Source organism: Nomascus leucogenys, chromosome 4 (assembly GCF_006542625.1).
Source record: "Nomascus leucogenys isolate Asia chromosome 4, Asia_NLE_v1, whole genome shotgun sequence".
NCBI classification, from domain to species: Eukaryota; Metazoa; Chordata; class Mammalia; order Primates; family Hylobatidae; genus Nomascus; species Nomascus leucogenys.
Genome location: NC_044384.1, coordinates 33,439,603 through 33,462,660, shown reverse-complemented (window position 1 = coordinate 33,462,660; position 23,058 = coordinate 33,439,603). Strand labels below are relative to the sequence as shown.

The following is a 23,058-nucleotide window of genomic DNA, read 5'->3' as shown; positions in this document are numbered from 1 at the left end:
CCTTGTGCCCGCAGTCAGGCTCTACACGTGCGCCAGCCTCCGAGCGCACGTCCCCGAGTGACCCGTGCGCGGTGTGCAGGGACCTCAGGGTCGTGTGCACTAACGGCGCTCGTGCCCGTCTCTCTGCACTAAGGAACGCACCTCCACATGTCTGAGTGCACGTCCCTCTCCATGTGTGCACGTTCCGTGTTCACGCCGCCCATGTCTGTGCAGGGGCGCTTCACGCGCGCGCTCTCCGGCCCGCAGGCGGCCAGGGACCCGCGCTGGGCTCCACGCGTCCCGTGGGGCTGACCCCTCCCTCGCGCCCCGCAGCGGGCCGCGGCGATTGGCCGCCCGCCCCCTTCCAGCCGTCACCCCTCCCTCCCCCCGCCACCCGCGCGCCCGCGGTCCCCGCTGTCCCCCGCGGTTCCGGCGAGGCCGCGCCGCGCTGCGCTCCGCTCCCATTGGCTGCGCGCGCCTTTGTGTGGCGGCAGCTGCGGCCCCAGCGCCTTTGAATGTCGAGAGGGGCCGGGAAGGGAGCCTTTCCATGGGCCATCTGTCTCCCCGCCAGCCGCCGCCCCACCGCCGCCCGCGCCCCGCGCTCCGCCTCCCGCCCCGGCGGCTCCCGCAGCCCCGCCGCCGCCCGCGCCCGCGCCCCGGAGCCGCGCCACAAAGGGCCCGCGCGCAGCCGCCGCCGCCGCCGCCGCCGCCGCGCGAGGAGCCAGGATGGTCCTGGTCCACGTCGGCTATCTCGTGCTTCCAGTGTTTGGCTCTGTGCGAAACAGAGGTATCGCTTTTTCCTTTCGGGGTCTGCTTCGGAGCGTGGATCGCCGCAGGCACCGGGGCGGGGGCGGGCGCCGCGGGCGGCCGGGGGCTCAGGGCACACCCGCGAGGACGCAGGGCGAGCGGTGGCTTCCCCCAACCCCCTTTTAGGGGGACCCCCGAGGGTGGGGGCGGTCGCCCTCGTGGGAGCTTTTGTAGTGAAGTTAGGGTTTGGCGAATTTGGGTCCCTTCCTCCCCAGCCCCATTTTTTATTCTTTGCGGCGGACGTGGTTCCCCCAAATCACAGCCCCTTCCCTTAATACCTAGCCCTGTATGATCGAAAGGAGAAAGATACATGACCGTGTGTGTGTGTGTGTGTGTGTGTGTGTGTGTGTGTGTATGAGAGAGAGCGCGCGCGAGAGCATGCTTGGTTTTCTGTGGTTTGCTTTTTTTGAGGTATATGTGTGTTTTGTGTTATGTGTGTTTTGTATTTCTTCATTTTTTGGTCATTAGTACCGATGGCTGGCTAGCTGGGACCTGGGTCTCTGCCCTATCCCATGCCCCAGCCCCCACCCTCTCGTGGGCACTTGCACGATTTTCCATCCCATCCTTTTTTCCCTTTTAACCCTTTTTGTGTATCGCCCTTGTGCTATTGCCCTGCTCACCCCGCCCCCCGCAACTGTCTTTGTATGACAGTTGCATACACGGGTTCAAGATGCTTGGGCGTGTGTGTGTGTGTGTGTGTGTGTGTGTCTGTATGTAAGTGTGTGTGCATGTGTGCGAGTGTGCGCGCGCGCCTCGGAGAGTCAGACCTGCGCTGCTGTGCCCCCCTTGGGCCCGGCTGGAGCGGGGCGTCCGGCCCTTGGGTGTTGTGCTGTGTGTGAGGATGAGGTGGGAAGCTGCCCCCACGCCAGGCCTTTGCCCCGGGCAGCGGTTGACAAAGCAGCGGGCCGGCGCGGGCTTTGTTTTTAACTGTGATAAATGGGGTGTGTTTGCACGGTCCCCTTTCCCCACATCCCCTCTCCCTCACATTCTGCTACAACAATAGCTTGATTTTCCCCTCTTCTCCCCACCTCCACTCCACATTTCTTTCATTTTCTTTTAATAAAAAATTCCCACCTCCCAAGCAAATCCGAGATGCATTTAAATTCATTTTTTTTCTTTTTTGTATTCTGCCTCTGGACTCACATTTCTCGTCTTGGAAATGTTTCTTCTATCCTCTCCCACTCCACGTCTGCTTAAATCCCTGCTGGCTCAGGCCCTCCTCCCCCTCTCCCCACTCCCTCACACACAGAATGATGTCTTCCCTTGGCCGACCAGGGCTCCTCTACCAAGTCGGGGTGGGGGGTGGGGTCGCAGGGCCAGCGCTTTAGTGCGCCCCAGGGGCCCGATTGGGCAAGAAAAGGAAAGCCCAGCCCTATTTTATCCAGCCCAGCTGTCCCCAGCCCCGCGCCTCTCCCCAGAACCTAAAAGGCAAGCTTGGCCCCCTTAGGCCTGTTTGAACCGCAGTTTTTTGTGTGATGATAGAATGATGACATTCTGCATTTATCAAATCTTTTTTTTTCTTCATTGTGTAGCTCAGTGAATGGTCAACTCGCTGCTGTGTGCGCTGTGACCCTTCTGCCTCCGCATTTAGCTGTATTGTGACACCCTCTTAACCATTTCCTGTCTCCATCTGAGGAAGGCATTGCTATTTAAGCGGCAGTATCCCCTATCTCAGGCCAGCCTAGCCATGGGGGTGAGGGGGAGTGGGTGTGTGAGGAAGAAAGAGGGGGGCTGGATACGATCTCCTTGAAATGCCACCCCCTCCCTCAATACACAATTATCTCTTATTACTTGGCATTTCCTCTTAAAACGGGTGTGGAACATTACACTAGGCAGAAATTCAAAAATGATTAAGAAGGATGTTGAGCCTGAAAGTATAATTATCCTGATTAAATCATTACCATCCTCATTAATACCACCAATCTCTAAATACCATTGCAGGATGCTGATTCCATGTTTTGAAATTCAAATTGCTCAGCTGCCTTTAAATTTTATTTTTAATACTACCTTCTCCCTCACCTCCCCCCCCCCACAAAAAAATCCAACAACACAAATTCTGCCCATCAGTTAAAGTTTACTTTCATGGCAAACATGCCCACAGGAAATTCAAGGGCTGAGGGGTGAGTTGGTCTGTGGGTAAAATTTAGCACAAATGTGATAAGAGTTCATGACCTTCCGATAGAGGATACTAATGCTTAACTCAACAAGGTCCTAAACCACAATCTTCTTGTAAAACTATTAGAGAGTTTGCCAGCTTAAATCTGTTCTTTTTAGTTTCCATTGTAGTAGTGTAGGATGTAGGCCATTTCAGAATAGATGTAGAGAAATAACCATTTTTGTATCTTCATCTTGTTTAGCCGAATACATTGCACTGTAAATCCCTGTTAAGTGGATTCCTTTTGCCTTGGCTTAGAGGCTGCAGCACCCCATTTTTCAGTTATCTGGGTGGCTGTCAGTTAGCTTCTTGTCAGCACCCAGGCATAACTGAGGATTGCACTTAGTTGGAGGCAAAAAATGTTAAACATATGTATTTAAAAAATCTTTGATGAAATGACAGTTGCTGCTATCCCATAGCCTCTGAAAACTTGGTGCACCAAGGTCCCTGGCTTAAGTGGGAGCTGTGGCCATCGCTTCTTAATTGTTTAATTGTACAATGTCAAGAGCATCTTTGGACATCCGCCCTGGCCCTCAGGGCTGCCCCTTTAACAGCCGGCTCCCTTCTGCTGCTCGCCAGCCAGACCTGCTTGAAAACTGAAACAAAACAGCAGCAATAATAAAAGAATAAGGCCCCTACTTTGAGGGCCCTTCCAAAATAAAGTCCCATATAGCCTCCCCAGACTGCCATTTGGCAATCTGAAAACAAAGAGAAAAAAGAAAAGAAAAGAAAGAAAAGAAAAAAGAATCCCAGCAAAATGGTTTTCCATTAAACAGGGGTAGCGTGTTCTGCTGTGCTGAATTACTTCCTGTTCTTATTTTGTGGGTAATTTTTTCTGTATCAAATATCCTTTTGGTTGTGTATCTTTTTCACCTTTTCTTGTACTAAAACTAAAGCATGATCTGTATTTTTTTACATCCCCCAGTTGACAATGTACAGCGCTCGGTTAGAGATGTTACCCTGCTGAAACGTACTGTGGTCGTGTAGCCCGGGCCATCTGCTCATTGTACGCTGCTTTTGTTCTGTTGCCCTTCCGAAGCATGGTGGGCCCAGCCTTTTTTTTTGTATCGTGTGCATGACGACATTGTTACACACAGAATCCACTAATACTAATATACAATCTCTCAATAAAGAACTAGTTTTCCTATATTAACCTAGTGTGCTTTTTCTCTTGCTGTTTTCCCATTTATTGTCGTATCCTGCTGTTTAGATTTTCCCCCCTTGCTTTTCTATCCCCACCCTCACCCACCCACCACTCCCACCTCCCATTGTAAGATTTGAGTGAATGCCTTTTCTTTTTACTTTACTTTTTTTTTTTTTGTGGTACAGATATGGTGACTTTAATCTCATTTAGTCCATATCTTTTCACAATAGATGTCTGGGGCGATAGGAGGGGCCAGTTGTCCTGTTACACTGAAACAGTTCACCTGCCTAGAGAGAACCCCTACCTTTGGCCGCCTGTGTACTCAATAGCCTCCACATTTCATCTTAGTTTTCAAGATACATGGGCACTGGGTTTATGATGCTGGTGAAGAGAAGGGGATATAACACTTAGGTTGAGAAAAGGGATACTGTTCTTAACTAGCAATCTTGTAGCATTTCAGACTCGCCTAAAAACCCATTTTGAGTTGTGTTTTAACTTTTCTGTTTGCTGTCTCATTGATTTACTGTCCTTATAAATCATGCTGGGGGTGACATGTTACATGTAGCTGAAGCCATGATCTGGAATTTTAAGGTACCCTCTTCTATGTGCATATTTAAATTTTTACGACTTGCAATGTAAGTTTTGTGTTGAGATCCTGGATAAGGAAGATGTTTGAAACAGAAACTGACTCAGACCACTCCCACCCCTATCCCAGGGCCAGCAGCGGACCTGTTACTGTAGGAATAAGAGGGTCTGTGCCCTCTGCAGGCTGTGAGCCAGTTAAAGCTGATTATAGCCTAGTTTTCCTGACAGCTGCTTCATCTATGGCCCTAGGGCCTCTCTTAAGAGAAAAGACAGCTAAGATCTCAGCCATTGTCTAAGGGTGTGTGTTGAGGTGGGGAAGGGGGAGGGGGAGATCAGGAGCAAAGTCAGGACCTAACCCCAAATTGAGTTGGAAAAAGAACCCTTAAAATGTCTTTTTTTTTTTTTTTTGCATAATTACATTGGAGAAGGCAGTGGAGAGGTATTTTTTTTTCCCAGAGTGGAACCCAAATTCAGCCATTTGTCAATTACACCTATTCAATTTCAGCCCAGAACAAGCCTTGCTAAATGAGGCATTTTAGACACTGAGGAAATGAGTTGATTAAAGAAATTCCTGGTTCTTTCAAAGGGTCATCATTTTGGAGCTGCTCCTCTCTTGGCCGATGTGCATTGTCCTTGCTCGCCTGGGCTGACTGACTCCCGGGCTCACCCTGCTCCTTGCCGGTGGTTGCACCCTTGCCTGACCACAGTGCTTCCTTGCCTTCTTTGTGGCTTCATGCAACTCTCCTCTCCCCCCATGGCTGCCCTCTCTGCTCTGGCCCTCTTTGTTCTCGTGCTCTTCCCAGCCTGGGTGGGAAAGCTGAGCTGATTTACTGTGACACATGGACACACATGGATGTTTCCAGTGGAGGCTGTGCTGTAGTTTGTGCAAGAGGAGAGACACAGGTCTACAAGGCTAGTCCTCTGAAGATTTTGTTTGTTTCTTCTTCTTCTTTTTAAATTTTCTTTTACACGAGACTTAGAAAGCCTCCAATCCAACCTCAACAACAATAAAACTACCCTGAATTGAGTGATCACTCTCATATTTGCCCTAGAGAACAGTGGCTCATTAGATCAATCTTAACCAATTCCAAGATTTCATTTTTCTAAATTTTCGTTATATGTCAGAATTGTTTGAGAATACATTTTGAGGATGGTTAGTAACCTAGTAATAATGTAGCAAGCTGTGGGTTAACGGGAAATCATGTTTTAGCAATGTATGCAGTGCATTTAATGTTTGACCCAGATTGTCTGAACTAAACACTTACATATTAAGGATACTTTCCCTGTGACTGGACGATTCAGGAACTACAAGGCCATTGTTCTTTATATTTATTCTCTCAACCACCTGACACATATCTGTTGTAGCACCTTGACTTCAGGATTTTGGAAAACCCATCAGTTCAGTGAATCCTATGTTACAGGCTTTGTAATAAGATGGAACACAGCTCTTCTTTCTGAACAAGAGAACTTCTCTCTTGAAACTAGCATCAGAAAGACCCACTAAGTTAATGAGTTTTCTTTAATAATAATTTTCCACAAACCAGCAAATACTATTAGTCACTCAAATTTAGGGAAAAGACCACCAAGAGTGTTGAGGCCCTAATGTGCAAATGACAGGGCCTGGGCCACCCGTCTTCCTTTTGCAGTTTTCTCACCTCCTGCCCCACCCTGTCCTTCCCATCTTTAAATAAGTATCCTGCAGTGGCACACTAGATGATTTAACGGTTTTCTAGGCTACGGAAGCAACAGTTCTGTGCTGGATCCAAGGGCAGCAGGGATCCCTTTTCTGAAGCAAAGGGCAGGAGACAACAGGTCCTTGACTCTGATTCAGGGTGTGACTTTGGTTCCCTCAATCCTACTCCACAATTGTCACACAAATCTGCAAGACACTTGTGTCTTAGTTTCTCTATGGATCTAAACAGCTTTGTAAAAATTCCTGGCTTAACATTGTGTGAATGTGAATTAGTATTTATTAGTTTCTGGTATGGTTTAGCTACAGATAAACCAATATATTTCCAAGAGAATTGGGGGAAGGGGGAGGGCTTATCTTGGAAAGACTCAGATTTTCAGGATAATTTAAGAACCAAAAGCAAATGCTTATAACCCCATAGCCAAACCACATGCAATGCCTGTACTTCATGTGTTTAGTTGTTCATTCATTCACCCACTCACTTGTTTGTTCATTTAGTTAATGAGTGTTCATTGAATACTTACTTGGGGCCAAACACTGCGCTAAGGGGGATACAGAAGAAGTGGAGACCTGAGTGCCTCCCTCCTGGGGCTTATGCTGAGGTTGAGGGATGAATGCTTAGGAAACCAGATACTGTCTAAGATGTTCTGGGCCAAAATGTCCACACGAATGGCAGAATGTCCTGACTGGTGAGATAAAAGAGCTCGGAGCAGTCCAGGGTGTGAGTCCTAGCCCCGTCTTGACCTGGAAGGGTGAACTTAGGCCACTGCTTTGAGCATCCTCTGAACAGTGATTGATGACTGCCATGAAACCTGCCTGATAGGCTATGTCTAAGCTATTAGAAGATACCTGGCATGCAGCAGGTGCCTAGGATGTGCCAGACAGCTGCCCCTTCCCTTCACAACTGTAGGTGTTTACTGGCCAGAGGATCAAATAAGGTCAGAGGTGAGCTTGCTGCAGAGGCGGGTTTGCGATGTGCCTCAAAGGGTGGTGTGTATACAGGAGGGAGGAGGATGAAGAGGAGAGAGCACCCCAGGTGGAGGGAATGAGTGATTTTGGCCAAGGCCAGTGGCTCTGCTGATTTGGCAAGAACAGAAAGTGCATAGCGGGAGGGAGCAGTGTGTGTTGATGGGGGGCGGGGCACGTGTGCAGGCCTACAGGGAGCACCGGGATCATTGTCCTGTCTTTGAATGGCTCTCCTCAGAGCACAACTCCAGGAGTTAAGCAGCACAAGGTCTGGAGAATGTGGGAGAAAAGGCTTGAAGAGGTTTTGAAGCCAGTTTCTGAAGGCCTCTGGAAGAGTTTGGACTGGCTCCTTTGGCCTTTGGGAGCTCTGAGGGGAGAGGGCTGTTTAAACAGTTTATTCTGCAGCTGATGACAGAGGGATGGGGCTAAGGGCTGAGGTCAGGGAGGAGGTGGGACAGGCTTGGGGGGTGGGGAGGAGAAGAAGGCTCACATCAGGGGCTTTACTGTAAGGTGGAGTAAGCAGGATTGAGTCTGTGTGGAAGGGGCTGAGGGGCAGGAGGTCTTTGGGGTGCTTTGGAGAATATAAGACTATGAAGACAAATGGGGAACATGGGAGGAACAGTCCATTTTGGTGAGAATTGAGTTTAGTGTACAGATAAGCACATAGAACTTCAGATGCCAGAGTGGCAGATGGAAGGGGATTGTGGCAACGTCTGGGAGTTGAGACTTTTAGTGCTTTACATACAGATTCCTGGTTGGGGTAGGAAATGAACTTCAACAATAAAAACTCCTCATACTCACATGACTTGTCCCCCCAAACTCTCTGTTCATGCCTGAAACCCTTATGAGGTTATTCACATGTGTCTTTACTGGCTTAGGTCACCCCTTGAGCAAGCTTTCTTATAATATGAACTCCTCCCGGAGTTGTACCAATCAGTATCCCGAAATCTCAGTTGGAACAAGTTTTATCAAACTTTGCCTTTCTTGAAAAGACAGACCCCAAAGTGGGCAAGTACCAGGAGTTTTGCCTCCATTACTTTGCAAAAGGCCATCCCTACACATGGCAGCAGGGGGAATGGGAGGGAGCCTGACCCAGTAGCGTATTGGCAGAGGAGAGGGCAGGGAGTGGGGACTGAGGACAGGGACAGGGGCTCTGATCTCAAGACTGGTCCTGTCTGCAAAGAGGGGGTTTTTCCCAATTCAAAGCTCTCTCTTCCATTATCTCATTTCCTCCTTGGCACAGCCCATGAAGAGTTAATTGGGAATCAGAGGAGGAAGCTGAGGCCAAGAGTGTTGAAAGCCTTTGCCACCCCTCCTGACTAGCTAGTAAATGGCTAAGCCAGAAGGGGGGCCCAGGCGATTGGACACTCGACTATGGCCCCCTGCACTGCCTGCCATGGCCTGCATGCGGCAAGGAGCCTCATCAAGACCAAGGCAAGAATGAGAAAGGAATCCCTGCTTTCCTGCCATAGCCGGTGGGACCGATTCTGAATGCTAGGCTCTTTGTCTACAGTGGAAGAGGATCTTTCCAGCTAATGGCCCGCCAAGCTTCGAGGGGGTCTAGACCCCCAACCCTGAGCCTTGCATGTCCCAAAAGGGGACTTTGAGAGACTGGGAGGGTGCATGGTGGACCAGAAACTCTCCAGAGTAGGAAATGAACAGGACATTGGAACCCAGGGTGGAGAGTCCTTTCACCCTTAGATGCCATCTCAGAGCAGGCCTGGCCAGCTTGCTGGAGGAACTCCAGGGAGGTGGAGTCTGTGCGCTGATTTCCACAGAAATAATAGGTGTCCCCTTCCTGAGGCTTTGAGCCCCAAGGTGAGGGCACGTTTTGCATTTTTTCTTAGATTATCTTGAAGCCTTAACAAATTGTATCTATGTTGTTTCACAGAGATGATAGAATCACCCTCTGGAAGGTTTAGAAAATAAACTAAAGGAAAAAAAAACCTCATAGGAGTCCATCCCTCTGTGATCATGTTAGTGAAATGCAGTCATATTTTTGTTCATATATTTGTTGTTTTTTTGGGGGCGGTGGAGCTGCAAACACAATATATGTATACTTTTTACATTCTTTATTTCCTATTTTACATTAATGCCACAGACATTTTCACATTCTGCTATGCTGTTTTCACAAGCACCGCTTTTAATGGCTACATAATATTCCACTTGAATAGTGGCTCAACACTAAGTTTGCTGGCTTCACATGCACTCAAATTGCCATAGGTTCTAGGCCGCCTGGTGCTGCCCTAACCCACCTCCCTTGGACTGCTGTCCAGCCATGTGGGGAGGAGGTGGTGAGTGGATCAGGTGTGACAACTCTCACTCCTCTCTGCCCACCAGCAGCCCCTTCCATCGAGAGGCCCAAATAAGTGGAGGGGAGGCAGATAAGAGAGGGCTGGGTAAAGGAATATGACTTGAATAAACTATTCTGAGACCTAGATTCTGGTCCACAAACTTCCACTGTGATCTTGAACAGGTTAGTTTCCTTCCATCAGTTCTCAGTTTTCCCATCAGTCAAATGGGTACATCTTATGGCTTGTGCCTTACTGGACTTTTCACATGAAGTAATGCATAGGAAACAAGTCAAGAAGCCAGCCAAAGGCGACAGTGAAGATCATCACTGGCATTCTTCACAGTGGTGGCGCTCAGACAGGCCATGTGGGACAGTGGAAATAGTCCTGGCTTCATGGCCTCTCTGCCGGTAACTACCCGTGTCAGGTCTTGGCCAAGCCTCAGTACTCTGCGACTTCACTGCCTATCTGCCAAGGGAGAGAATTGGCTGGATTGCCCCTGCCTGCTCCAAAACACTGTGCTTTCCTCGTGATGAGAAGAGCTTCTATTCCTATCACCTTTTTGCTTTTTCATTGGGAAAGTAGCCACATGACTTTTAGGACTCAGTAGGCACGTGAACTTCCATTGGCCAGGTCATACTGTGCAGTAGGTGGGAAGGGAGCAGTAATTGCCCCTGCCTGGCTAGTAGCCCACCCAGGGCATGGGCAAAGCCTGGAAGCACAGACACAGGGCTCCTTGACCCCGAGCTCAAGGCTGGCATAAGTCTGGTGCTGCTGCTCTTGTTGGGCCACTGAGTGGGACATTCCCCCGGATGCTGCTGCTTCGTCCTGTTGTCCTTTCCTTGAAACATGCCCCTGGGGTGTGCCGCTGTGCGCAGCGGAGCCCTCCAGGAAGTCCTCCCTGCCAGAGAGGGAGGGGGATGGTCACCCACGTTGGCCTCCCCTGACGACGCTGTATCCCTCAGATCTAAGTGCTGGCCTCCCCGCACCTAGGAAAGGAAGCGGTGGCTGCTGACTCAGCACCAGCCTGCAGGTGGAGAGGGGGTGGAGGAGCTCTCTGAGGTTGGGAGGAAGTGAGAATTCAGTGGACACCTGTCTCAAGGAAGGGCAGGAAGCGTTGGAACAGCTGCTGTGCCCCCTCTGAAGCTGAGCGGGAGGGAAGGGGTGGAGGCGCTCTCCATGTCTTCCCCCTTCTCCCCCCGCCCCCAGCTAGCTTGCTTAGCTGCAAGCTTCCTCCCTCACGCCACCCCCTCCTCCAAAGCTCAGGGGCCCCCTCCAGGCTGCCTCTGCCCGAGGACCACGCACCTCCTAGAACATCTGCTTCTGCTCCTCAAATTCCCTTGAGCTAATGGGAGCATGTGCCCACTCCCACCCCTAGCATGGAGACACTGGCCTTCCTTAAGCCGAAGGATGGCTCTTCCCCAGGGGACCTCGGCCTCCGCGGTGGGCTTATTCCCTGGAAGGGGCAGGCATGAACTCAGGGGAAGGGACCATACCTGCCCCCTCTGCCTATGACATTTGGGACTTCTGACCAAACCTGAAAAGTCAGATTCTGGGAAGGTGAGGGAGTGACAGTGGGGGACTTGGGCCCAAAGAACTGGTCCTCGCGTGGCCCAGAGGTGTGTGTGTCCCCAACTCTGTGCTGAGGAGGGAGACAGCGGAGGTAGCTGGGCCAGAGCCTTGCCTTGGTTCTGTCAGCACCCTCCAGAGCTCCTCATCTTGGACACCAGGGTGGTGGGCTGTGGCCCAGGCCTCCCCTCCGGTGGGCTCATGTCCCTCAGGGCGGAGGGGGACATCAGACCTGTCTCTCTCCCTAAAGGCTGGGTCAGGAGGGAAGCTGAGCTTGGGAGGCAGCTCCTGCCTCACTCCTTCTGGCTAAGCTGATGCTGAGGCTGCTCTGGGGCAGGGGAGCCTGGGATGCAGGGCTGCTGCCTGCCACCTGCCATGGAACCAGAGGGATAGGGCAGCAAGGGACAACTGGAAGGAAGTTTGCGCCGACTGGAACCAGAAGAGTCCAGCCCTCTCCCTGCCAGGAGGAAAGGAACTAAAGGAGGGGGTGAGGGAAGAGAGGTCATCTGGGGTGAGGGGGCAGCAGCCGGCCCCCAGTTTGGTCTTCCCTGGGCAGGTGCGGTGGGAGTGTTGATTGAGAAGGTAGGAGAGGAGCCCAGGTGCCAACCTGAGATGGCACAGTCCCATCCTGAAGGTCCCTGACAAGTCTCAGTTTCCCCCAGCAGAGAGGTGGTGGGAAGGAGGAGGGAGGCATCAGGTTCCCGCCTTCTCAGCTGGTGTCTCTCAACCATCTCCTGGGTATTCCCTAAGTCAGGGCCCATCCCTGCACAGGTGCACCTGGGGAGCATCTGGCTGGGGGGTGGACTAGATGTGTGCGCAGCAGAGAGCAGAGTCTTGACTCCTGGGGCAAAACAGGGCTTGGGCCTGCTGCAGGATAGACATGATTTCTAGTTTTACCTCTCAATTTGGGGAAAACATGAAGTTTATATTAAACTAAACAAGCCAACTCTTCTACCTCCAGTTGCAAATTTTACATAAACTTTTGAATGAAAATACAGAATTTGGTGACGTTTCATTCAGGCAGGCCAGTCCAGGCTGTGCCCCGACTCCTGGGGTGGCTATACACCCCTCTGGCATTTGGGTCCTTCCAGGGGTGAGTGACAGTAATACTTCAGGGTTGCCCCAAGGCCTCATCTTCCCAGAGCTTGGGGACCCAAGCTGTTCAGTGGCGGGAGAGTCAGAGCTGGCTCTTGGAGCTCTAGTCAGGACTGGAACTTCGTTTCTTGACTCTGAGGGCTGGTGGGCATTTTGGGTTTTGACTCAATCCCATTTGTAAGTGGCATGAGCTATGACAACTATGGGGTGCTTTGTGGGAGGCATGACTGGGTGAGGCTTGAGGACAGCTTGGGTTTAACTGGGCAGAGAGAGAAGGGATGGCATTTCAACATGGTGGCAGATCCTCACGTGTGCCAGGCCTGGGAAGCAGAGCCTGAGAGGTGAGGCCAGGAGACGGAGAGAACCCCACCAGTGGGTGGGAAGGGGATCTTCTGAGGGGGGCACAGGACTCTTTATCGTGGTAAAACATATACGGCATAAAGTCTGCTGTTTCAGCCATTTAAAAGTGTACTACAATTCAGTGGCATTACATACATTCACAGTGCTGTGCGAACATCACTACTTTCTATTTCCAAAACTTTTAAATCACCCGAAGCAGAAACTAAGAGCTTCCTTGGGTTTAGGGCCTCCTCCCAGGCAGGTCAAGGGCTGTGTTTGCTGGGTCTTCTTGGGGGCCGAGGGGATGGGAAACTAAGCTGTAGCAAAGAATATACAGATTTTGCCATCAGGCAGTCTTTAGCTTGACCACCTACCAGCTGTGGGACTTTGGCCCTCTCTGAGCCTCAGTCTCTTTTAAAAAAATGGAAATAATTGATGTAAATAGCAGTGTCACAGAGCAGTGAGGATGAAAGAGAGTTCTCATGCATATAAAGTACGAGACACCCGAAATCCTGGGAAGTGTTAGAAAAGATGGCCATTTCCCAACTCCCACCACACACCCCACTTCCCCCATGCAAACACACCTCTGCTTGTTCAGGCCTGGGACAGTTTTAGGGGTCTTAGGGGAGTGCAAAGCAGGCCCTTGGGCAGTCAGGGAAGGGCTGGGCATGTTTTAGCTTAATTGTGTAAGCAGTTACTGAGAACCTGCTTTGGCACAGACAGCCTGTGACCTGTAGACTAACTGGGGAGATCCCCGAACACTCCTGATGTAGGTGGAGAACGGGCAACAAGAATGGCCAAACAGTGGTCATGCTGGCCAGAAAGTGTGGCCCAGCAGGGAGGTATCTTAGCGCACGGGATGGGGAGAGGTCACTGAGGCCTGGAGAAAATCAGGAGGGCCTCCTGGAGGAGGCAGGACTGAAGCTGTTCCCCGAGGAGGAACAGCTGTAGCTCTGCTGCCTTGGGGAGTGATCGGGTCACCCCTGCTCCCTGCCCCTCTCCCATGTAGGCCCAGATCTGATCCAAGAGGTGAATGTCAGAGTCCTGTGGCTGTCACCCTCGTCTGAATTTTCTTTTTCTTTTCTGCAGCATTGGGCCCTCTCATTTCATTGTCATCCCTCCCATTCCAGTCTCCATCCTCCCTGCCATCCCCTGGCCCTGGCCATCCTGCTGAAATTCTCTGCCTCCTCTCCTGCCCCTCTGCCCAGCCGAGCTGCCTGAGTGCTCCAGTGGGTCACCGTGCCACCCCTTGAAAGAAAGTCACGTGGAGGGGTTGCTGCTCGAGGGAGCTGGGGGCTTCGTGTCCTCGCTCTGAAGTGGGCAACCCTCTTGGGGCACTGGTTCTGCTCTTTGCAGAAAAGAATATTCATTCTTACCTGCCAGGTTGAGTGAGGATTAAATGAGACAGTGGATGTAATGTACCCACCATGAATGGCTCCTGGCACAGAGTAGGGGCTACACTACTTGTTCCATATGGCTACCTGCTAGGGAGTTGCCATGCACAGAGTGCCCCTGCCTGCTCCTAGGAGGCACATTGAATTTAGTAAGGGAAATAAAGGGCAGGGGAGAAACTGAGCCTCAGTGTTCTTATCTGTAAAATGGGAACAATTATAGCAAGTCCCCCAGCAGGGTGATAGTGAGGCTCAAATTTGATCATGGATTTGTTCAGCTCATCTAACACATACGCACTGAGCACCTATGTTGGACCAGGCCCCATGCAGGCATGGGGGACGCAAGGATAACAATAATAACCATAAGGGCAGTAGCTGATGCTCACGTAGCACTTACTCTGTGCCAGGCACCCTCTAAAGCACTTTGCCTGCCTTAAAAATACTGAGCCACGTGGGAAACAGACAGACGCAGGAACAGCATGGCCCTAAGGTTTGTGCTGGGTGTTCTCTTAGCCTGTGGGAGACATCCTGGGGAGGGCAATGCCTGGGGGAGCTGATGCCTGGGTGAGTCGTAAAGGATCTGGTTGCCCAGGAAGAGGTGGGGTGAGGGTGTTGTGGGCCAAGGGGCTGCAGGGGTGAGGGGAGGGGAAGGACAGGCTGAGAAGGAGAGTCATGCAGAGGAGTCACTGGGACAGGGAGCTGGGGGGCTGATGGCCTGCAGGGAAGCTGGGGCTTTGTCGGCCCTCCTGGTCAACATGGCAGCTTTGCCTATTGGCCAGCGTTGCTGGTGGTTGATTGTCTTTTGTCAAGAATAAAGTGTACACAATCTATTCAGAACCTCTATATGTCCTGAGCTAAGGGCCGAGGGTACAAGAAAGTGAGGCGGAAGTTTCAACAGACCCTGGTGAAGCAATGCTGGGGCAGTTACCTCCACAGGAAGAGGTACCATGGGCTACTGTTGGGAGGGTGGGAAACTTCAGAGAAAAGAGCAGAGTGGTGTGGTATCTGGGAGACCTCCTGGAAGACACAGGGGTGGGACTGACACTTGAAGTAGAACCTCAGGGTAGCATTTTCCACACTGTCCAAGCAAGCACCGGGGCCTCTTGAGCTGTTAAAAGTTGTTTCTGCAGAAAGGTTACATATTCCAACAATTTGGAAATACTACACACTATATCCCAGTCTTGGAGAATCCCAATGCGTATTAGCAAATTAAAGTTCCTGGTAAGTCCTGCAACCAAGAGAGCCCTTTGGTTTTGCTTTAGCAGCATTTCCCAAAACTATCTGACCACAGAACTCTCTCTCTCTCTCTCTTTCTGTGTGTGTGTGTGTATGTCTTTGTGTGTGTGTGTGTGTGTGTGTGTGTGTGTGTGTGTATGATTTCTAGAAGCATACCTTGAACTTGATTGCATGGAACACAGTTTGGGAATGCTAGCCTGGGAACTGGGTCATCTAGCTCAAGACTGGCCAGAAGCAACTCCTTTATACTGCAGAGGTAGGGAGACTGAGAAAAAGGCCATAAAAGAGAACTGATGGATTGGTGACTGCCTGAATTACTTCCCACCATAGTCTTCCTCCTAGAGTGCCATCTTTACCCACTATCTTAGTACATTTGGACTGCAATAACAAAATGCCATAGACTGGGTGGCTTATAAATAACAGAAGTTTGTTTCCCAGTGTACTGGAGGTTGGGAATCCAAGCTCAAGGTGCCAGCAGGTTTGTTGCGGGTGAGGGTCCACTTCCTAGGTGGCTGTCTTTTTGCTGTAACCTTGCATGGCAGATGGTGCGAGGGACTCCTCTGGGGCCTCTTTTATAACGGCACTAATTCCATTCATGAGCGCTTCACTCTTAGAATCGAATCACTTCTTGAAGGCCCCATCTTTTAACACCATCACCTTGGGGGTTAAGATTCAACATATGAATTTTAAATGTTTGAGGACACAAACATTCAAGTCATGGCACCTACTCTAGAGAAGACTCTAGAGGGAGGTCAACGGTGAGCTGGCCTCTCATTCCCCGTGGCATTTTTGCTGGCCAGCCAGGGGAAGCTGCCAGTGGTCACAGCTCTGGAGGGGGCTCTTGGCCACTGGGGGCACTTGCCTTGTGCCAAAGCCCTATTCAGCTTAGGGCCTTCCTTCTCACCTTCTGTCTTACATTTTTGACCTTGTCCAGATTCCTTGAAGTGGAGTTTCTCACCTATCTAGTTGGGCACCCCTTGCCCAGTAACCCACAGCTACATTTGACACACTGCACACGACCCACCCAGCACGTGATGCTCACATCATCGTGCACCCACATGGTCACCCTGACACATGCCCATCCCCCTATCGGCCCCATGTAATATGCATTTACACGTTCATCCACAGTTCACCTACAGTTATAACAGCAGCACGCATTCATTTACACGTACATATCTGTATTAGATGAGAATATACAGTACATATACACACCCACATTCCACATGCCAATACATGCACAGACTCATACCACTCACCACTCACGTACGTGTACACACATGCACACCCCATGATACATACCCACAGAAATACAGGCTTAAATGTTTCCAGAAGGGACTCCCTTCTCCTTCTTTTCTCTGACATGTCACCTGTGCCCCTATGAAGCCCCTACCCCACCATCGCTGAATTCAAACAATATTTCAACAGGAGATGCAGGCCTTATCCAGGAAAACACCATGCATATGCGTGTGTCCACATCTGCAGGCCAGCCGCAGAGCCTGGGCCTGTGATACCAGGCCACAGCTGATTCGGTGTGCTCCCCGCTATGATGGAGAAAACAAGTGTCACAAAGCTCTGTTTGGATGCCATGTGGCCTGGGAGGGCTTCCTGGAGGAGTGGAGTCTTCAGCTGGGCTGGAAGCGTGAGGTCCATGTCAGTAGAGCATGAGAGAAGGGAGCGCTGAGGTATGGGGGTCACACGAGGGGTGTCAAGAGGGGCGAGCATGGCCGGGAGCCCCCCAACCCCAAGAACAACTGCAGCAGTTACAGGAACAGCTTGGGCAGAGGTGGAGGAAGATGCAGCAGGACCAGGAAATGGCCAGCAGCTCTCTGCTGGCGTTCCTCCTGCCACCCTCAGTGGTGGCACTGACACCTGGCTGAGGTCACCAGTAGCTGACAGACTCCTTAGCTAGTGCTCAGCTGTCACACTGGGGGAATGAAAGAGACCATATGATACTAATGTCACTGTCCTGCTTTATAAAGTGTCCTAACAAGCTGGCGAGCCAGGCAGACTCAGTCTTATTTACGGCCACTATTATTTCTCTGAGATCGAGATTAATTTGACGATAGCTGTTTATAAGCTCTTTCATCATCAGATGGGCCCATTACCTGGGAGGAGAAGAGGGCCGGGTTTAATTTGTGAACAGTGTGCTGAGTTCCTCTGCCCCTGGCGTGTGTGCAGGAGGTACAGCCATAAATCATGGCAGACGCCAGCAGCGCTGAGACCAGAGGGCTGGGAGCTGCCCTAGCGGGCAGACCCCAGAGCTCACGTGCAGCAGAGGGGCTCCCTGGCAGGTGTGCCGGTCTGCAGAGCCGGGGAGGGAGGCAAGGATGCACAGTCTTCTCTGCTGGGAGGAGGCCCTGGAAGATCACCCTGCCAAGGAGCTTCCCACTGGAGTCAACACTAAGAATCGTCTGGAAGCTTGTTAAAATACAGATGACCTAGCCCTACAGAGTCACCACCTCTGTGAGTGGAGCTTGGGACTTCCCTCCAATCTGGAGTTTGAGGGCTGGGGGCAGGGATGGGCTGTGAGACAGGCTGGAGCAGTTCCCTCCAGGTGCCCCTAGTTCCAAGCAAAGGCGTCTCTTCCGTGGATATCTGAGCAGAAAAAGACAAGATGAAGAGCTGGCAAATAATAGAACTGGAGCAAAAAGATAAAGAGATTGGGTCCTTGAGCCAAATGGTAAGGTTTGCTAAGGCTGTCTCCTTGAACCTGCGGAGCCGCCCTGCCATTGTCCTCCCTCAGCAGCCCAGCCCCTTCCTGTTAAGCAGGACAGAAACATCAGCTCACGAGGGGTACCTCGGAGCTTTATAGGCATCATCTCTTTGTCCTCTGATGTTGATCTTTGAGTTACTTTTTTATGAAACCCTACTGAAAGATAACTTAGACAGTTCTCAGTTACATCGCCTGGAAACAGGCCTAGGTTTAAGTCCAGCTTGGACCCCAAGCTCATGCTCTTTCCATGACCTGAAGCAGTGTCCCAACATGGGGGCAGGGCCTGGCTATGTCAATCCACTGCACACAACATTGCAGGCTCAGCAAACGGTAAATCTATTGGTGTGTGTTGGGATGGGGTACCCAAGAATGTGAGGTGATAAGGAGGTCCTCCTACACTGTGCACCTAGGCAGTTTTTCTCCTAGGGGTGGGTATATTTCCTGGGAGCCTCTGGAGTGAATAGCCTTCAGAACGCAATGGAGTCTTCCTGCCTTGGTGGCCTGGCAGACCCTGTCACTTCCAGGATGGCAGCCCTGTCCTCTACCTCCCAGGCCTTGGCCTTCCTTTCCCCACCATTGGCTCTTGACAGCCTTTGCAGGGCTCTGCTGGAGACATTTGGGAACCCTCCAGGCTCCCATCCTCCTTGGCGGCCTTGGGTCCTATCCAGGAGGTTCACCTTGATGAACTCCAGCTGGTCAAAGCCCAAAAAATGGGAAGGCAGCCAATATGGACTCCATCAGACTCTTTCCCCAACTAGAATCTACACTTTTGTTAACGTAGCCTCAGTTTGCATTGGCTATTTTGGGTACACATCATCCTGTCCCAAGCTTAATTCATGTGGACCAGAGCTCCCAAATCTGATAACACCTGCTACGGAGACTCTCATGTCCCAGCCTAGTAGAGTAGGTTTATTGGGTCAGATTAAGTTTGGCTGTGGTAACAGAGATCCAAAATAAAGGTGGCTTAAAGGGATAGCAACTCTCAGAACAGCCTAGAGTGCTGCTCAATATCAAGGACTCAGGTGCCTTCTCTCTTGTTGCTCTACCCTCCCTAGGGTATGGCCCTTTTCTGCATGGTCCAGGATGGTTCACACCTTTATCCGCTTTCCAAGCATCAAGATGGAGGAAGAAGGGAAAGGTCAGAAAAAGCATGACACAGCACTGCACAAGTCACCCCCACTCACACCCCATTGGCTAAACTGGGTCATGTAACCACCCTTAGCTGTAAAGGAAGCTGGGAAGTCTTCTATACTGAAGGCCATGTGCCCAGCTGAATTCAGGGGTTGTATTACCGTAGAAGGAGAGAACAGATAATAGGGGAGCACTCAGTTGGTCATCTCTGCCTCAGTTGGTGCTTAGAACCCACACGTCAGGTCTTACATTGATCCTGGGTGGAGTTCCTCCTTTGTCTACCCTTCTTGCATTAGTGGCACTGTGGGTGGGACTAGCATGCCCTCCATGGCTTCACCCAAATAGGCAAAGACATCCCCAAGGTAGGAAGTGAGAAGCCATCCTCCAAGTTGGTGTCAAACCACCGGCCTGTGGTGATTGGATGTGATTACTCATCTCATTACAAATCTTCCTGTCTCGTGACTAGCTTGCATTTTCCATCTTATCCAAAAGACTATAGTAGAATGTTAGATCTAAAAATGAGATGATGTCTGTGAAGTGCTCAGCCCAGGGTGTGGTGGACAGAAGACACTGAATGAAAGCTGCATATCCTTGGGCAAGATATTTAACCTCTTGGTGCCTCACTTTTCTCATCTGAGAGATGGGGATGTCATCGTGACCTCCTCCATAGATTGTTGGAGAGATTCAGCCAGAGTCCATGGAAAGCACTAGGTGCAATGTCTGGGCCGTGAGTCAGACTGCTGGGTGAGAGCAAGGGTCTGTGACCTCCTGACAGGGTTGCTGTGGGAGTGAAAATCTGTGTAGCTTTTAGCACAGGTGCCTGGCAGGTCGTAGGCACTCAATGAATGCTAGTTTGCTCCCCGTCCGCTACCCCACTGTCACTGGTAAAGGATTTTACCTAAAAACCCTTAATCCCACTCCATCCCTCTACAAATGGAAGCGTGTGGGAGGACTCTGAAAGTCAGAGAGTGGGAGTGACGGGGCCCCGGAGACGCATGCTGCTGGCAGGCAGGGGACCAGGACTCTGGCTCCTTCCCACAGCATTGTGGCCCCCTCCCATGCTGCTGCCTTGGGTCCTTGATCTGAGAAGGGAAAGGAAACGGGCCCTCCAGAAGAGATAACCAGATACAGACAGCCCATGTCGAGGACCCAGAGACCTGGAGTTGGGAGATGGAATAGCGGGGGCTTGTGGTGGGGTGGCCTGGCTGGGCCCTAGGTAACTCTGCCTCCCGTTCACCAAGACCCAGCTCTCAGGGTTTTATTGGAAGCCTGGAAGGGACCCCAAAGATATTTAGCCCACCCCCTCATTTTACAGGGAGAGGAAGGGACTTGGCCAAGATCATTTAGCTGAGGAGAAGACAATTTCCCCACATCTCAGTCTCCACTCTCACTCTAAACCAGGAAGGCAGGAGCCACAACGTTCACCAGGCTCCCCAATTCTCTCCTCTTCCTTTTGCCCAAATTTATGAATTGTTTCATTTCTTCCCACACCATAGTCACTATGTCCAGTGAAGGCCCAGGGAAGGGCATGTATGTTAGCAGAGATGCCAACACCAGAGACAGGGGACACCTCTTGAAGGAGGTAGCTGTGATGTAGGGGAGCTTTGCTGGGCCAGGGATTGGGGGTCTGGGCTCAGCTCTACAAGTGTGGGCAGAATTGGACACACCTCCCAGCATTAGAGTGATTAACTGGTGCAGGTTTGTACACCGCCAGGGCCCATACACACACTCAGGCTGTAATGATGGGGGGTCCTCAAGCACGAAGTGCAGGATTGAAGGACACATGATCAGGGCCCGTAGGTGCCCAGACCCAACAGTGCTGCTGACAAGATGGAGTTAGCTTCCTTAGAGGCCGAACTTGAGAAACCTTTACAAGAGACTTGAGAGCGGTTAGAATATCTCCAGGGTCTCTGCCCGATCTTCTCTAGGGTTTTCAAAGACTGTACCATCCCTGCCAGCCACAGCATCAGCACCATTCTAAGATGCACGCGCTTTCACATTTCACATCTTGGAAACTGGGATGCACCTTATAAAAGACAGTTTGTCCTAGTTTAATTGCCTCTTAAAAATCTTTTAGTGGTTCATAAAGTGATGGTCCACTGTGCAATAGATGGCCTCTTAGGGCTGCTGACATTTGGCATTCATTTTGTGTGTGCTCCATACACAAAGCTTTGGGGCCTATAAGTAAATCTATTGACTCTTTAAAGATAAACATCAGTACCAAGTTTGTGATTTATGAGACCTAGGTTTCTTTTTCACCATAGACATCCTACTTCATCTTGCTTTATATATATATATATATATATATATATATTTTGAGACTGAGTTTCACTCTATCACCCAGGCTGGAGTGCAGTGGTGCAATCTCGGCTCACTGCAACCTCCGCCTCCCAGGTTCAAGTGATGATCTTGCCTTAGCCTCCTGAGTAGCTAGGACTACAGGCACCTGCTGCCATGCCTGGCTAAATTTTTTTTTTTTTTTTTTTTTTTTTTTTTTTTTTTTTTTTTAGTAGAGACAGGGTTTCACCATGTTGGCCAGGCTGGTCTGGAACTCCTGACCTCAGGTAGCCCACCCACTTTGGCATCCCAAAGTGCTGAGATTACAGGCATGAGCCACCGGGCCCGGCTTGTTTTAATTTTTTTTAACATGGCGGCTCACACCCAAGAACTCAGGATGAACTCATCTGAGGGGAGCAGAGGTCCTGAGGTCCCTCTGAAGAGGACCAACCTGGTTCTCTCTCAGGGCCTCGGAATCCTCACTGGTTCTATAGGATGAGGATTCTCCTTCTGCCTCATTCTCTAGGCTCTGGTGAGGATCACAGGAGATCCTTGATGTCTGAAAGCCTTGGGGGACAGAAGTGCCCCAGTCTAATATTCTAGAAAAAACCCTGACTTTCTCAATGTTCCTTCCCTCCCCAAACCAGCGGTCCCAGCTCCCATCTGTGCCTATCTGAGGACCACCTAGTTTTCCAGACACTTGGGAACCACCAGGAATGCTGGCCTCTCCTTCTCTTCTTGCTCTTCCAGCAGCCACAATCTCTAAGTGCCCCGGGCTGCCCCTGAACTCAGTGCCTGCCTGGCTTCCTGGCAGAGCTCTGGCTCCCCTCCATCTCTCCACCCGTCATGTGCACACATGCCCCCTCAAGACCTTCTCCAAACCCAGCTTTGCACATGATCCAAAGCCTTGTATGGCACCCCTGTGCCTGCAGGACCCTTAAATATCCAGTATGGCCCTGCCGCATTGGGTATGTGACTGCCGTGGATGATGATGACGACAATGGTGATGATGATGATGATGCAGACGGGCCTCTGTAGTGGGTGGAGGCATGGCTGAGGGACGAGGCTGCTGGGCCAAGGCACCGGTCTGGTCCTTGGCAGTGTTCCCATGGCCCTCGGCCCTTGGCCAGGGCAAGCTTGGCTCCATGCAGGCCCCTGGCCCAAATCTCCACCTTTCTTCCCTTATTCTCTCCTTTATTGACTACTGAAGTATTAATTAAGCCCTTACTCTGTGCTATGCAGAAGCTGGAAAAGAAATTGCCTTATTGTCCATTTATTCATTAATTCTGCAAATGTCAATCTAGTGACCAGCCGACCGTGTTCCAGGTGTGTTCTAGATGCAGAGGATGCAGCATTGAACAATCACCTGATTTTAAGAAGCTTGCATTCTAGTGGGGAAGGCAGGCAGCAAATAAGCAGGCCAATAGGTAGCACATCAGAGGTGACATGTGCCATGGTGCAAAACAGCACAGGGTAAAAGGGTGGTGATGCTGGAGTGGGGGTGGGGAGGTGCTTATTTTATGCCTGGCACTCAGAAGGAGCCTTGCTGTCAGTGTGATATTTACCAGAGCCCTGAGCCTGATGGCAGAGAGAATGGGAGCCCTGCAGATCCCAGGAGTTGATTCTTGCCTCTGTTGTCCTGGGCAGGCACGGAGTGCATACTTCTTGCCTCCAGATCAGGTACTAAGTA

General features: G+C 50.9%; 1 protein-coding gene and 1 pseudogene across 3 annotated transcripts in view; both read left to right on the top strand.

Moving 5' to 3' along the window:
• The first annotated feature begins 448 nt into the window (after positions 1-448).
• RNF165 (ring finger protein 165) overlaps positions 449-23,058 on the top strand; it is a 127,206-nt gene continuing 104,596 nt past the window's right edge. Inside the window, exon 1 of one of the 2 annotated variants that reach the window (XM_003267544.3) lies at positions 449-766. In XM_003267544.3, the coding sequence (XP_003267592.1) occupies positions 706-766 (61 nt within the window). In that variant the 5' untranslated portion in view covers positions 449-705. The remainder of the gene's footprint in view (positions 767-23,058) is intronic. The other variant, XM_030810497.1, reaches the window with a different exon arrangement.
• LOC115834745 lies at positions 815-4,094 on the top strand (annotated as a pseudogene). The gene has a single exon (XR_004029633.1). The product of XR_004029633.1 is annotated as an uncharacterized LOC115834745 (transcript).